Below are 17,524 nucleotides of genomic sequence, written 5' to 3' on the forward strand. Positions count from 1 at the left end.
GAACAGGACTTCAGCACCAAGAACTATCGGCAGACAGTTTTGATACTAACGTGCTCACATGTTACAGTACTGGATTTCGTGCTTTTGTTTCATTTTAGTCTCGTCTGCTTTGTTTTTGTCCCCCCCACAGCACTGCCCCTGCCGGGTAGACCGCCCATTCATCACGACGGCGCGCGGGCTCATCCGCCATCAAGGCGAAGCCAGTGGCGCATCCTTTGGCGGCCGTGTCATTTTGCTCGCCTCGTCACGAGCACCAATTGGGAAGAGGGATGACAGTACTTTGTCTGGGAAGCCAACCAACAGGGCACATGTTATTGATAGGCACCGACAACCAACCACACGGATTGTCAGTATCGGTCCGCGCGGCTATTTAACTGGCGCCGTAGTCAGTCAACAGCTGTTCGTATCCAGTCCGGGCGTGTGCTGTGTGGAATTTGAGTGCTAGCAGCAGTCTCAAGAGTATAAGCGCCAATCAGCAGTCCACAGCAAACAGTTCACGAGCATAGCAGCCGCCACAGCCTCTACTGTTCAGCGAAGTCAACAACGGACTTAGTAGCTATGGACAGTGTTTATTTCTGGGAAGTGACTCTATTGCATATTGGACTTACAAGGAACCCCTTGAGTCGAGGTCACAAGTTCAGTATTTAGTAAGGGTTATTTAAAACTGCTGTGTTAACAATAATGACAGGAAAAATATTAGCTGCTTATGACACACGATTTGCACCAGGAGGGCGACTGAAAATGAGTGCCTGAGAGGACCAGAGATCATAGTGTGTTACATTTCACAAAATGGACATCATCGACATTTAAGAAACGTACAAAACAAACAATTAACTTGCACCATGAACACCGAATGAAAAATGGTGCGCCACAGTGATCACAAATGTTTGCACCATCAAGACCATTGGGGAGTTCAGGACGTTCAGCTAGGCATACACTCTTAAAGAATGCATATAGAATCAGACTGATGTAACGGGGTGATCAGAACTGATGGAATGTGATGGCATGCAGCCGAATGCGAAATAGTCTGTCATGGAGCTTATCGTGAAACTGGCTATCCTGTAAGGCGTAGCTGCAGATCGTATGATAATAGGTTTTATAGGCACGGAAGAAACAAACATCCAGAGGCTGGATTTATCCAGTGGTTCCAGGTGGTAAGAACTGCAATGTTACACACTTTTCAGGAGGGATCGTTTGCTCTAAAGGAGTATGATTTTTATGTGCACACCAGGAATCAGGCAAAAGCAAGTAATTTTGAGAATCTATTGGCCAAAATCAATGCTCATACCACGGTTGTAGTTCTCTTACGTCCATTTCCGCGCCCTTGCTTGCTGAGACGTAAATATTTCCTTCTGCCCTTGCAAGGTCACGCACACGATAGAGAATCGTAAGGGACAGAGGACTTCCAACTTCTCGAAGCACAATACATAACTTTCCAGCCAATTTACCATCCAGAATAATAGTCATTATAATTGTATACAAATACGTTAAAGGCGTTGATGTTAGTTGGTCTTGATACGAACCTCTTCGTACCTCTAATTTCCAGTGTTCCTTCCATACGAATTTCCTCTTCAAATCACAGTTGGTCGAAGCCAAAAATAGATTCCTTTCTGAACGATGGAGTAAGTTTGTTTATCTCATCTACAAATTTCCGGACCGATTCCGCAGTTTCCTGTGCACCATCAAGTTGACGCTTTGTTTGAAATTTCGTTAGCTTACGTGTTCCAACTCTGTAGCACTGTTTGAAGTTATGCAACCATTCACTAAAAAAACTAAAAAAAATTCCTTCCGAACATGCCATGAAGGCCCAACGGTACTGACCGGCCGCCGTGCAATCCTCAGCTCATAGGCGTCACTGGATGCGGATATGGAGGGGCGTGTTGTCGGCACACCATTCACTGCTTCCCTTCAAACCACTGTAAACTGTGTCGCGCGCAGTTTGACGTGCATGGCGTAGTACGTCACTATCTTGCACATCCTGTGAATTGTATCGAACATCATTGAAATGCGCACACACAAGTTTTTGTAACAAGTGCGCCTTGTCCTTTTTTGAACATCTATAGTTTTTCTTATGACTTCACGGTCATATTGCTGCGGACTTATTTAAAATCTGTTCATAATTTTTTTAGTATGCTAAGGATGATCTTCCATGCACATAATTATGTTTAGTACCACCTCCTTGGACACCAAAAGTCCATTACTATGTTTCACTGGAGACCAGATTTTTGGCTCCCTCTCTGACAAGGATGAACTATACTTGTTAAGCACTTAACGTCATCAGTGTATTCCTCTTGTGTACTGTCCGCACAGTCGAACGTATACGACACCATACAGTCCAATGACTTATCAAGCACAAACGCTAATATTTCGTCTGTTACTTGTTTCTCACATACGAAATTCCTTGGGTTTCCTTCTGACGATATGTCAACTTCGGCAAGTGTTGTTGTAGATATAGTGCTATGTTTGCTTTATTTACCTTTGCCATTGCTCAGCTTAGTATCAACACCATTACCATTATAGCACTGTTATGAGTTACTCGTCGACTAAGCAATTCATCTACACTCCTTTAGTCTCACGCTGCGCTCACCACTGGATATCTCCAGTTCCGCACCCTGTTGCCATTAGTAGCCAATATTGGGATCCCATGGAAGACAATATATGGGGCGTCGAATCCCTTTAACATCATTGGCCTCTTACGACCTCGCACTCGAAGGGTTTCTTGTTAGTCTCAGACAGGACAGAGGGATGTTAGTGTCTGACATGAACTGGATGTTATGGTTTATGTGTTGCAGTATATGAGTATTCATGTACATTGCACTAGTTGAAATGATAGCGGTGTTCCAGAAACAATCACCATAGTGACGCAGAAAACAAACCACCATACATCAGTTTTAGTGACCATTGGGAAGATTCCATTATCACTCTAATATTTTCTTCTGCGGTTTATTCCATGAAAGAGGTCAGATATCTGAAAGCGAAAAATAATTTACGTTTTACAACGAAGGACATAAATCTATGAAACCATTTTCGTCAAACAACACTTTTAACAATGGAAATGTTGGCTTTGTTTAAGGGGAGAAATACAGTTTTTACCGTTATTTGGAACTTGCACTTAGGAAGAGAAAAGCATAATGTATAAAGTAAAATGGCTGTATTAACTGCCTTCTAAATGACATTTGATGGGTTTGTATTTATACGTTTTCTCTAGAAAATAAATGTTGGTGTTTTAAAACGTTTTTAGACTTCTCTTCTAGTGTTTCATTTCTCATTGGGCTATCGCAAAACTTTTTGAAGAACATAGATTATGAATATTTCTTTGGCCATTAATAAACAAGTATAAATGCTGTTTCTTAATTGTGATGCTGTATTCCGACTTTTTGCGTCACTTGTTGTATCCCATGACCTCACTTTCACAGTCTGGTATTGACGTAAGCGAAGTGACATTGTTTGACACAGACTTTGCGTTATGTTCTGTCCGGTTCCCTTCAACTGACGTCCAGTACGAATCGAGCATAATTCTTACAAAAAGTATCCAGTCAGTATTAATAATGCCGTTAATAGTTCTGAACCGAAGTATTGAGACTGTATCGCTTATTTCTTGGTTGTCAATAAAAAGCACATGCCCCAAGTACTTGTTGCGGCACAGTTTAATGAAGCTCCAATGGTCCATAAAAAGCAAGGTGCCTCGAGTTATCGCCAGAAACCAGCAAAAAGGGATTACAAAAGCTCTCGTAAAATAATCTAAAGAACTTGGCAGTCACAGATTTTCCAGTCAGTTATTTGACCAGTAGCCAAGGCACTACAGATCGATACATAGATCGATCTGAAGCAATTGATCCAATTACATTACAATGGTAATCGTTGAATGGCTGTTCATGTTTCATTTCGGCTACGATACACACGAAATGTTGCCTGATGTTGACTGAGGCGAAAGATTCTTATTTGTGTGGTGTTATCGAAAATCCTGCGTGTTTTTATGTTTTTTGACTGTTTTCTCAAGGGTTCATATTGAGATCGAAATATTAAGGTGTATGTCTCATCCTGTATATTATTGTGCAAAATATGATCTCTTCAAAAACCGTCAACAGTGTGATAAATGGCTTTCAATGGCGCTGCCACTGCAAGGAACAAAAATCTCGTTTTCAGCATAAGCATGGTAGGGTACGATTGAACAGGTCAATGCGAATTAGAATGGGAGAAAGTGATTGTGATTTTAGGTGAGTTTGAATTTTATGCGTTTTTAACTGCAAGCACATTCAGATTATTTTAACAAGGACGCTAATAGATAATAATTGAGCATCTCTCTCTCTCTCTCTCTCTCTCTCTCTCTCTCTCTCTCTCTCTCTCTCACACACACACACACACACAATATCGGTCACAATAAAAGTTCAAGTACTTGCTTCAAATTATGGCAATGGCAATGAAAGAGTAACCAGTAAAACCTTTGCAGAAAAATGCGTAAAGCCTAATCATTTATCTGGAATATCCATGACAATAAATCCCTTTCCACGAAAGCCATACTACGTTTCTACCAGACAGTAGTTTTCCAAAAAGCATTCTAAGCAGTTGAGCATTATCATTTTTTGGAATGACGGATACTGAGAAAAATATTCGGACCGAATCTGAGTCGGTATCAGAATGTGCAAAAGCTAACAAGCATTGTATTTCCTGACGGAACGGTACACTTCCATTGCTTGGAGAAGACTTCTATAACTCTATGGGCATACAGGACTAATGGATGACTCAAGATCAACGAATGAAACCTACATCATAAACGGGACACGAACTACCAGAGTAGGACAGTTAACCGATACAGAAAAGGATCTCACGGAGTATTCACTCCCTGGCAACTGCATGGACTAGAAATAGAACATAGACTTACAACTAGCTGAAGGATGTATGAAACACAAAAACGGGTGGACACAAGAAAGATAAGGGACTCATAGTGAATGGATGTAGAAATATTGAGAAAAAAGAATAACAAGGAAGACTAAAACTAACTAAAGGTTCTATATGCTCTTAACAGGGACAAACAAAATAACAATAAACTTAAATAAAATAAATGATCATGATACAATGGTGACATTCTCCAAACTGAACGTTGGGAGATCGATGTTAAGCTAGATGATGTAATACTACTTCAAATCGGCTGGAGGATCATGTTCGGAGTCTGTGAGCAGGTCTGAGTAAATAGATAGATGGAATGCAATTGTAAGGCTATAAGGAGGAAGGCGAAAGTGAGGTGTGTACCGGGAATTGGTATCGTTGGGGCAGGGCTTCGTGACGTTAATTTGTCAGGTGAGCGTTTCGAGTGTTGGAGTAAAGGAGCAGAATGTGGCCGTGCTAGCAGTGGGGACTGACTGCATGAGGACTAAAGATGTTCCATAAGGTACGGGAAGAGTGGGACTGAACAAAGATATCCACACGGGAAATTTAAAATGGGAGTGTTTCTTGGAGTATGCGGCTCTGTCATTCAGATGAAATGCGAAACAGACGGCCAGTGTGTCTTGAAGGATATGGGGCCGCTTAAATGCCAGGTTGTTTCGGAGGACGGTCATCACAGAACGAATTGTGTTTTGTAAAGACGATCGTGATGTGGCTTTGATAATTTCCAACGTCAACGTTGTGTCATTGACGATGTTCTGGGGGAAGATGTTCGTCATTCTGCAGATCGAATGGAGGTGGATGTGCTAGGCTTCATGTGGAAAAGTAAAGAAAGTAAAATGTGAGTGTTTCTGGAAGTGCGTCGTACTGGCGTTTCGATAAAGTAGGGACCAGTAGGGCTAGTGTGATTTTTAAAAGGAGCGGACAGGGTGAATGCCATGGAGGATGGCCGTGTAAAAACACACTGTGTCTTGTGAGGGAGGAAAGAGGTAGTTGTATGGATGGAATGGTTTGTCGATGGGGAGTGTTAGTTAAAGTTTTGTGGGAGGGGGTTTTGCGTTACACCTGTGGGAATGGGCCAGGTGGCTCAAAATGGTTCAAAATGGCTTTGAGCACTATGGGACTTAGCATCTGAGATCATCAGTCCCCTAGAAGTTAGAACTACTTAAACCTACCTAACCTAAGGACATCACGAACATCCATGCCCGAGACAGAATTCGAACCTGCGACCGTAGCGGTCGCACGGTTCCAGACTGAAGCGCCTAGAGCCGCTCGGCCACTGCGACCGGCTAGGTCAGGTGGAATAAATTATAGATAGGTCGCAGGTTGAACATGATTGGATATGGTGTGAGATAAAATAGATTTTTATTTTCTTGGTACTTTTTCATTTCCCTGCTAACAGCTGGGAAATCTAATCATAAAGCAGATCTGATATTTCGTACGCTAGTATTTTGGTCACTAGCCGACAGTGCGAAACTGCAGCTAAACCCTTCCGGAAGTCAAGGAACGCGGTACAAACTTGTGCGCTGGCATCTACAGCCTTGCCAGCGAACGGATCAGCTAGGTTTCGAACGATAGATGTTTGTGGAAGTCACGTTGTACAGAGGATATCGCGGTCTGCGGAGACGTCAGAATACCCCACTTTAAAATATGTTTCAAAATTCTACAAAAGATTGACTTCAGCAATGTAGTTCTTTACCGATAATGGACAAAAAGGGTAATAGCCTCCATTAAACGGCAATTGTGACATACATGAATAAACGTAACAGTTTACTTGCTGCGTCAGATTCGGATAGAAACCAAAGCTTTCGATGATAGCCCTCATCATCGGAGGCTAAGTCTAACTGTCTTCAAGCTGGTGCGGCTGCCAGCTTTCCTTATTCAGATCAGAAGAGCCAGGACTGTTTTAGAAAAGGAGCCCTCGGCTCCGAGATTAAGCGTCTGTAAACGGTTTTCAGAAGAAACGATTATTTTTTCCGTGATATTAGGTCAACGCTCTCTAGGAAATCGAGACTCAAGACGTGATGCTGTTCAACCAAGTGAAGACGACCAGTATATAGCGTGGTTTCCATTCTACAGTGCAGCAATTTGTCACATAGATAGTGTCCTAAACGGGCGAGGAATGAGACCACCCTCCCAGCTATCTGGAAAAATTAAGCTAATGTTGCTATCCGTTTAAGATAATCTCGGCTTGAGAGTACCAGGGATGTATGACGTTCCTTGCAAGACTGGAGAAAGTCATGCAGGCCAGTCTATAGGTACTGTTGCCGAAAACTATGTTGAGGATCAGCGTCACCTCAAATACAGGAATTTCGAGCGATCAGCGTTGACCTAGAATACAGCTTGTTAAATATACACAAGAATTTGTCTGAACAAGAGAGGATTCTCAGGCATCGAACTAAGGGGTCTCTGTGATTAGAAAAGCAGCTGGAATTAGGATATGCACTCAGCAATGCATGGAAGCATTTGATAAAGAGTACAGAGGAAAGCTTCTCATAGTTTGCCGCCTAACGTAAGTGGTGGCACTGCAAGTGATGGTGGAAAAAAATGGTTCAAATGGCTCTGAGCACTATGGGACTTAACTTCTGAGGTCATCAGTACCCTAGAACTTAGAACTACTTAAACCTAAGTAACCTAAGGACATCAAACACATCCATGCCCGAGGCAGGATTCGAACCTGCGACAGTAGCGGTCGCGCGGTTCAAAACTGTAGCTCCTAGAACCGCTCGGCCACCGCGGCCGGCGTGATGGTGGACAGCAAGTGCAAACATAATCCATGGACGCACAGGGCGCCATCTCCCTGACATTGTCCAACCAGTCAGATGGGTTGACAGAGAAGCATTGAGGTGGAGTTACATAAGATTCCATGATGCCAACTGCAGTCACAAAAATAAACTTTTATTTAGCGATCTTGCCTCTTTGATGTTTTTGCATCTATGTTTCGTATTAGTCTAGATCACCCCCGTACTTGAATAATGTCAAGCATGTACAATAATGAATTGGACGTTCACCTTCAGAAAATGTCGCCATACAAATGTCGGCCTTTGAGGTGCAACTCACCGTCGATGTTCTCGTCGTCGTCGTCGTCGTCATCGTCATCGTCGTCGCTGAAGTCGTCGTTGGCGGAGCCGCCGCTGGTGATGGAGCTGGCCCTGCCCGAGGAGGGCTGCTTGCCCGAGCCGGGCCCTATGGTGGCCGCCCCCGCCAACCCCGCCGCCCCCGATCCCGCCGCCCCCGGCGCCGCGCGCACCGGCGTGTGGGAGCTGCTGCCGTGGCGCGGGGGCGGCGCCTGCGCAGACGGCGCCACGGGGATGTCGGCCGTCAGCTTCTTGTTCTTGACGAGGATGCGATAGCGCAGCTGCGCCGGCGACGGCAGCTGGCACTCGTCCGTGAAGTCCGGCTCGAATAGGAACTTGGTCACCAGCTTGTCGCCGAACACGCTCTGCAACCGACAACACGTCTGTAGATGGCGGTTTAAGCTCAAACACTGAAAAGAAAAATACCGAGGGGAAATAGCTATTTTACTGATTAGTAGTAGCAGAACCAGCTGCAGTAGTAGTAGTAACTTGAAAATCACCAATGACTGCCCTCAGGGATCAGTATGCGGACCTGTATTCTGTGACTTCATGATAGAATCCCTCCAGGAATCATTAAATGGAAGGAATGCAATTAACGAAACAGCGGCCAACGCTGATGGCATCCTCCCTGTGCTACCTGCAGACTACAGAGCAAAGCTGAAGGAGAGAGTGAACGATGCACTCGAACATATGAAGCAGTGGCGTGCAGGCAGCGGATTAAAAGCCCGCACTAAATATAGTAGGAGCCTGATAATCCGTGATTCTCGGGGATATGTCAATGGCGGACTGCCATATATACCGGATTATCAAGGTCTTTGTAAAGTCTTCGTTAATAAAATGGATTTAAGTAAAACCTATTGCTTTAACGTCCAAACACAAGTAACAGTTACTAATTAAAGCCAATAGGGGTAATACATTACAAAAAATTAAAAGTATGTGTTACGTTTCTGTAAAAACAAAACTGAATTAAAAGTCGAATGCTGTTTTGCTGTATTAAATCAGTTTAAAGCTGAAAGTTTTGGAGACGTTCAATGTACATAAATTATGTTTAGTGTGCCATTTACGAAATAAAATAAGCACCAATGAACCGGAAAGACCAAGAACAAGAAAATTAATGTTAACTGTTTATAACAATTTGGTGCAGGTTAATTAGAATCATTGTCTTTAAGAATACGATAGATATCTGACATTATCGAAGGCATGGAATACATCGGACTGGTGTCTACCACTCATGATTTAGCTGAAATTTTCTTCTGAGTCCTTTAGAACATCGGAGAAATGCTAACTTGGTTCTCGGACTGAGCTCTTTTTTTGACAAAAATTATTTTGTATCATGTGCAACCTCATAACTTCAGAAGCGATGTATTGTTGGTTACTCTCTGCGAATTTCAGAAAAGTGGTTTTGGCTTTTCAGAAAAGTGGTTTTGGCTTCTGACGTCAGCGTAACAGATGTCAGTTGTATGCGTTTCATCTTTGTCAATCTGTTTCTGGTCCCTCCTGTGGGTTAAAACCACGTTGCGATATCACGTCGTCAGGTAGCTCTTCTTCGATAGCTGAATTTCTGGCAATGTCGATCCATTCGTCAACTTCTTCTGGTGAAAACGCACTCAGTCCATTAGTGGATTTCAGACCGATCAGTTGACGACTCATCATCATTTACATTGCTTTTCATGTCGGTTCTTCGAGCAGTTTATCTCGGCGAGAATATAATCGCTCAGTGAGGCAGACAATTATTACTGACGAGGCGCTGCGCCATGTTTCTCGAAGGCGTCCAACTGTACTGACAACCACGGCAGACTAAAAATCCGGAAACATTTCTGACGTATAGCGGACTAACGCCTCTGTCGGATATCGAGTGCAGGATTATCGCGGTCTTACTGTAGTTTTCCAAAACAAAAACACACAAAATGTTCCCGATGTCCTGGTGTAAATTAAAATAATAACAACAACATATTTAGCACGGTATTGCAGTGCCTGTGTTGTTCAGAAATACAATGCAATGTTGCTTCGGACATGCGCGCATGCAAACGCATCATACAGGGTGTCTCACGAAAGACGCCCGGAAAGAGACCGCAGGTCGTGTGGCATCCACCGGCCGCCGCGGTGCCCGACTCTCGGACACTAATCTGCCGGTAGTTGGCTGCGCGCACGCCTCCCCTGAGTTAAGGGGACCACACCCTGCCTATCTAACCCATTTTAATTCAGGCAAGTATTTAACCCATTTCTGAAAAAAACTATTTGATGCAGGACCTTAATATTTTTACTGTATGTTACATGATGCTAATAGAGTCAACTGTACTACAATCGCTGGCTGCGGTGGCCGTGCGGTTCTAGGCGCTGCAGTACGGGACCGTGGGACTGCTACGGTCGCAGGTTCGAATCCTGCCTCGGGCATGGATGTGTGTGATGTCCTTAGGTTAGGTTAGGTTTAAGTAGTTCTAGGTTCTAGGGGACTGATGACATGAGATGTTAAGTCCCATAGTGCTCAGCACCAATTTTTCTACTAAAATCTACATTATCCATTTTATAGTTTTTAGGAAATACTTTTTTAAATTTATTAAGAAAAAATATTAAGTTTTTTCTGCAGAAAATTTTTTTTGTGAACTTCCTAATGGGGGAATATTAATGAATGTAGCACCAGAGGTGACTTTTTATGTTATGCAGAGTCTCTGAAAATTTCATCATTTATCTATGATGGTTTATGATATAATGAGCATATGTACTGAAAATTTTCGTTTGTGGGAAATTGACTCTAAAGAAAAACTTTTGAAATTTGTTTCTTACAGTTAATTAAAACTGTCCTGCTGCGTATTATGGCCCTTCTTTGGCCTCTAGCAGGTCTTTCAGCTTCTTTTTCACCTTCCTGGATGTTTGTCTTGCTTTCTCGGCCATATTAGATGCACACCTGTCTGCATCGGCTATCTTCATTTTATCGCAATGTTGCATCCCAGTGATCATATTTTCACCAGAATTAATTCCCAGCTTTTTCAGTACCCAACACTTTCCAATATTGCCACAATTGAATGTAATAACAGCATCATGAACTCCTAGTTTCATTGTATGCATGCCTACAAATAGCCGGCCGGTGTGGCCGTGCGGTTCTACGCGCTACAGTCTGGAACCGCGCGACCGCTACGGTCGCAGGTTCGAATCCTACCTCGGGCATGGATGTGTGTGATGTCTTTAGGTTAGTTAGGTTTAAGTAGTTCTAAGTTCTAGGGGACTGATGACCACAGATGTTAAGTCCCATAGTGCTCAGAGCCATTTGAACAATTTTGCCCACAAATACACTTTTAGAAAGGCGGTTCCAAATTATGCTGTTGAAACATTCATTTGGGTTCTGTGTCTGCCCATGCAGTCATTTCCTTAGATGGTCAGGATGAGCCAAGTCTCTGAAAATAGGTTTAATTGCTGTTATAACAGCAGCAGGAAGAGAATGCTGGCGAGAATAAGATTCTCCAGTTGCCTGAGCCCTATTGTATTCGCACCACGAATTTTCTTCTGATGGACACAATCCATGACATGGCTTATCATCAGTAGAGGACTTACGGAAGAATATGGCCCAAACATCTCTCTTCATTGCCTCCAGATTTTCTTTATTTCTCCTAATTGCCTGCCCTTAGTATACCTGTAAGTTTTCTATTTCAGTTTTAGTTAACTGACCCTGTCCGGTCAGCAATTTTCCATCCTCTAATTTTTTTCCTCTCATATCAACAGTTAGTTTTCTCAGCCTTGTTCCCAAACGTTTTTGAACATGGCCTACACATTCTATTTTGTTAATAATGGCGTCTACATATGGCTTACAGTTCACAGGGGGTGGGTTGACAGTCGGTGACAGAAAAGTGGGCGTGGTACGTATGCTCGTAAAAATTTTTTTTCAGCAAAATCCTTTTCAGAGTACTTAAATAAAACCTTAATCTATTGAGATATGATGGAAACCGAAAATCGATTTTTTTCCGCCTGAACCACGGTGTGGTCCCCTTAAGCATAAACAGCGTTGCCATCTGATTAATTTAAGCTTATCTGTATTTACAGTAGGTGCTCAAAATGATGTCCCTCTGTGGTAAGTGCAGCTTGACATCTGATCAACACATTAGCAAACAGTCGACGAATCTCAGCTGCCGAAAATTGGGAAATCACTAGCCGAACCCTGTCTTCCAACTCTTCGAGCGTGGTACAAGATTGGTTCAATAATTCGTCTTACACTAACTGCAATCCACACTCATGTTTTCACATCATGCAGTAATTCATGAGGATTTTCGAAGCTCCAACGTCGATTGTTCTGAGAATTTACGTACCCTGCAAATGCAGCTGTTCTTCAGCAGACAAAAAAGCATCTCAGGATTAACTTCACCATCGTGCAATAACGACGTCGAGCAACAGTATATGAGTTCCTCAGTTGATGCACGGCCGTTATTTTGTATGGTTTCAATTTCAATTTGCGGGCAGCTCTGTGAGCAGATGCTCTTGACACACCAGTCTGAGTACGAAACGGCGTAGAGATTTTCTCTGACTTCTTTCAAAGGCCTCCCCTATCTCGTCTAATTTATTTTCGGTTAAAGTGCGATGTTCCCTAGCCCTTAGTTTGTGTAACAAAGATCCCTTCTCTTGAAATTTCTTCACTAATCTACGTATCGTCGAATCATTGGGAACATGCACACCGGGAAATTTTCTTATGAATTCAAGCCGTCATTCCACCTGAGATGCTGTTTTTGTATAGTTCAACACAAAAACCACTCGTTGAATCTTCGTGTGCACCGTACCAGATGGAATCTCAGTCTTACAGTGTTTCTCCCTGAGGACCGGGGCAAGCGACATACTTATATGAAGATGGTATCTGTTCTTTCGGACAATGTCTGAAAGAACAGATACAATCTTCATATACTCGTATAGTTAAGGCTGGGTTCGAGACCCAGTCGGGGCACACATTTTCATCTGTCCCCGTTGATGTATATCAACGCCTCTCGACAGCTTAGGGTCTTGATTTCACTACCATTTCAAGCGACATACGGGCTGGGAAAGCCCCAGACTCTGCACACTTGCAGTAATGACGCCTAGCAAGAATATTTGAAGTGATTAATCTTGACAAAAAATCTCATGAGAAAACACCAGTACACTCGGTCGCACATAGTAGAGGGCACGCGCAAAGTATTGGTGTCCGAGAACTACGCTTAGCGACAACTTGCAGACGCAACGGCAACAACCGGCAAACGCACTGCGCGACCAGCGAATCCCTCTCGGGCGTCTTTTGTGACACAATGTACTCGTATTTATCCGGCGACACTGGGCAAGCGACTTTCAATTAAAATGTCGCCCCTTTACGGGAATATACGTAAGGAACGTAGGAGTCCAGGTTGTAGACACATATAGAAGTTTTGGTCTGGCCGCGAGTCAAGTTCGGGTAGCCCAATGGTAAGGCGAACGCTCATCATAAGCGGGAAATACGGTTTCGAGTCCCGGTCCTGCACATATTTTCACTGTCTTCATTCCATTATACAGCTGACGGTTGTTCATGTACATATTTAGCAGGCTAATAATAATCCAGAACATCTCAGGATAAGACAACTATAGGAAAGGTAAGCGTCAAAAGTTCTATATGCCACTGTTTTACTGCAATACATAATTTGGAGGTTAAATTCAAAGCAAATATTCAATGCAGGCGTTGCCCTAACATCCGAGTGTTGCAGATGACGAGCTGTACTAATACAGACTTGTAGCTGATTATCTTGGCAGTCACAGGGCACCAATATGTAAAAATTGGTGTAGCACGTATGCAATCTAAACAAAAAGAAAAACCTGGTACAACATGCTCCTAACGTGCATAAAAATGGTATGAATATATTTTAGAAACAATAGAGGAAAAAATGCAGCCAAGATGAGACAAATCTGGTGAAAGATTCCTCGGGGTTAAACAAAACAAGAAGTTTGGTTTCGTGAGAAGACTGACAGTTTTTACGTTATTGTTTTCTGCAGGTACGGGAACAGGACTTAATATTTCGTTATGATAGCAGATCAGAAACTGACAAATTCAGTGCTGTAACTCCTTTGTCTATCTGACTAGAAGATAAAGGGCAAAAATATATTGAACACGGGAAGTTCTTTTCTGTTGTTGCAGCCATCCGAATGGAGCGCGCCTTGAAAATAACTCCACTCTCCAGCCTCTGTCCAGAGTGGCGTAAAAACCATCACGTATCGGGTACAGCGGTGGAGCTGGTTTCTGCAGCAAATGGCGTTAACTTCCTGGCAGTTTGCGATTCAAACGATCGCAATACAAGCACATAGATCTCCGTCTTCAATGGATTTTTAGTCTTTCACTTCTAGTCAGATCTCCAGATGAGGTATAAACTCAGATTTGTGTAATAATGATCTGCCATTTTGAAGCAAAAATCACGAACGTTTCATTAAAAGAATATATTGACCGTTGAATTTTTTGGAATACATAAATCAAGTGATCTTTAATACAGTAAGTCTTTTGGAAGACGCAACCTTCATTTTCTTGTAATTTTAATAGCTATGTGCATGCAACGTTTACAGTTGCAATAAACTGAATCTGGTTTGTCGTAAGGCAATAAGTCAAAGTCATATTACACGGTACAGTCACGTTAATGTGGCCATCGTCTACGTTCGATGTCAAGCTGCAATAACAACTCACAGAAGGTAGGTGGCAGCACTAGCAGTGAAGGGTATATAATGCGTCTCGTGTGGATGCGGAAAATAGCGCACTCGTTGTCGTTATGTGGAAACGGAGCGATTTATTGGACGTCCAAATGGGCATGATCACTGGCTTTCGGTCCAAAGGTGGAAGCATTTCCGAAATGGCTAAGTTTGTAAACTGTACGCGTGCTGACACGGTCCAAGCATACAGTGTATGGCAAAATAGCGCCAACCAAAACCTGCATCGTGGCAACTGTGATGCTCCACGGACCAGAGATGACATGGGTTAAGACGGCTGCAAAGATGTGTACTACCAAATAGACGTGCAAGTGTTGAACAACTGACCGCCCAGGTGAACCAAGGTGCTACCAACAGTGTCTCTTCGGCGACTGTTTTAGTGAACGTTGCTGGGTGCGGGTCTCCGCAGCGGGCACCTGGTTCGTACACCCAGGTTGGCTGCTGTTCATCGGCTACGAAGATTTGAATTTGGTCGCCAGTACCGTAGCTGGATGTCCTCTGAGTGGCGACAGGAGGACTTTGCAGAGGAATCACGTTTTATGATTCGAAACGTCTGAAAGCATACACCCTGCAACATCCCTCGGAAGGGTACAGGTCGGAGGAGAGAGATTATGAACTGGCGAATGTTATCGTGGCATTCCCCGGGTGATCCCGTCATTGTGGAAAGCACAATAGATCAACACAAGTATGCACCCATCCTCAGGGACCATTCCCACTCCTACGTGCAGCTTGTTTTTCTTCGGCAGGAGGGCATCTACCAGCAGGACAATGCAACGTGTCACATGGCTCGCAGTGTATGCGCGTGGTTCGACGAGCGCCGGGATGATTTTTCCGTATTCTGGAGGACCACTTCGATCGGACTGTTCGCGCGATGGATCCTCAACAGAGAAACCTAGCACTGTTGGCCACTTCACTGGAGTCGGCGTGTCTCCATATCTGTATTGGTACTTCCCAGAACGTCATTGACTATCTTGCTGCGCCTCTCACAGCGGTCCGCGTGGCGGAAGTTGGTAATTCAGGCTTTTGACAAGTGTCCAAATGAATGTGAGTAGACAATGATGAGATTAGAGACAAAGCAGTACATGATGTTAATGTTGGTATATACACTCATGCTCATAAAATAAGGATAATTGCAGAATGTGGTGCCACAGAACGTGGCACTACACAAAACTGGCGCTAACAGCATAGACACAGAAGGAACACACACGACGATCTGTAAGTCCACGGTATTGGTGATAAGTTGAGAAAACCGTCCTGAAACACACGTGCTACAAAACGTCACTGTTTCCTGCGCATGTACCCCGACATCAATATGGGATATGATCACCATGCACACGTACACAGGTCGCACAACGGGTTGGCATACTCTGGATCAGGTGGTCGAGCAGCTGCTAGGGTATAGCCTCCCATTCTTGCACCAGTGCCTGTCGGATCTCCTGAAGTGTCATAGGGGTTTGAAGACGTGCAGCGTTACGTCGAGCGAGAGCATCCCAGACGTGATCGATGGGGTTTAGGTCTGGAGAACAGGCAGGCCACTCCATTCGCCAGATATCTTCTGTTTCGAGGTACTACTCCACGATGGCAGCTCGGTGGGGCAGTGAGTTATCATGCATCAGGAGGAAGGTGTGACCCACTGCACCCTTGAAAGGCGGACATACTAGTGCAAAATGACGTCCCGATACACCTGACCAGTTACAGTTCCTCTCTCAAAGACATGCAGGGGTGTACGTGCACCAATCATAATCCCACCCCACACTGTCAAACCACGACCTCCATACAGGTCCCTTTCAAGGACATTAAGGGATTGATATCTGGTTCCTGGTTCACGGTAGATGAAAACCCGGCGAGAATCCACTGTTCAGACTATACCTGGACTCGACCGTGAACATAACCTGGGACTACTGTTCCAATGACCATGTACTGTGTTCGTGACACCAGGCTTTACGGGCTCTCCTGTGACCAGGGGTCAGTGGAATGCACCTTGCAGGTGTCTGGGCCAACAAACCATGTCTGTTCAGTCGTCTGAAGACTGTGTGTCTGGAGACAACTGCGGTAAGGTCCCGAGCAAGGCTACCTGCTGTACTCCGTGCCGTTTGCGGGCACTGATGGTGAGATATCGGTCTTTTTGTGGTGTTGTACACTGTGGGCGTCCCGTACTGTAGCGCCTGGACACGTTTCCTGTCTGCTGGAATCGTTGCCATAATCTTGAAATCACACTTCATGGCACACGGAGGGCCCGTGCTACGACCTACTGTGTTTGAGCAGCCTCCAGTCGCCCTCGTATTCAACCCCTCATAACGTCATCAATATGCGTTCTTTGAGCCATTTTCAACACACAGTCACCTTTAGCACGTCTGAAAACGCCTGCGCACTTACTCGCTGCACTGTACTCTGACATGCACCAACACACCTCTGCGTATGTGGACTGCTGCCAGCGCCACCGTGTGACGACCGCAGGTCAAATGCACCGCATGGTCATACCCCGAGGTGATTTAAACCCGCAAACCGCCCACCAGAGCTTTGTTCCACCGTGTATCAGCATTATCCTTAATTTATTAGCATGAGTGTACATTTACACAATTAGTGCAGTGATTTTTTCTATATTCTTGTTAACACCAGACTACATAAAAATGTTTGGCCACAGAACGATTAAACATCTAATGACCCAAAACATCATGACCACTGCCCGGCGCGATTCTGAATGCCGCCTGTTGACGTCGCAGGCACGCTACGCGGTAAGGACAGCGGAGCAGAGACGAATAGGGAATAGTTCTAACGACGTTACGGGCCGAAAACGGGGAAATCCACGGATATAAGCGACTTTAAAAAGGGGCAAGTTGTTACGGTCCGATGCCTGGAAACGAACAACTCGAAAATGTCGAAGCAGGTCG

General features: G+C 44.2%; 1 protein-coding gene across 1 annotated transcript in view; it reads right to left on the bottom strand.

Moving 5' to 3' along the window:
* The window catches only part of LOC124595259 (1-phosphatidylinositol 4,5-bisphosphate phosphodiesterase epsilon-1-like), a 453,437-nt gene that overhangs the window by 48,278 nt on the left and 387,635 nt on the right, over nucleotides 1-17,524 (bottom strand). Inside the window, exon 19 of the mRNA XM_047133927.1 lies at nucleotides 7,945-8,326. Within this exon, the coding sequence (XP_046989883.1) occupies nucleotides 7,945-8,326 (382 nt within the window). The remainder of the gene's footprint in view (nucleotides 1-7,944; nucleotides 8,327-17,524) is intronic.

Source organism: Schistocerca americana, chromosome 2 (genome assembly GCF_021461395.2).
Source record: "Schistocerca americana isolate TAMUIC-IGC-003095 chromosome 2, iqSchAmer2.1, whole genome shotgun sequence".
In the NCBI taxonomy this organism is placed as follows: domain Eukaryota; kingdom Metazoa; phylum Arthropoda; class Insecta; order Orthoptera; family Acrididae; genus Schistocerca; species Schistocerca americana.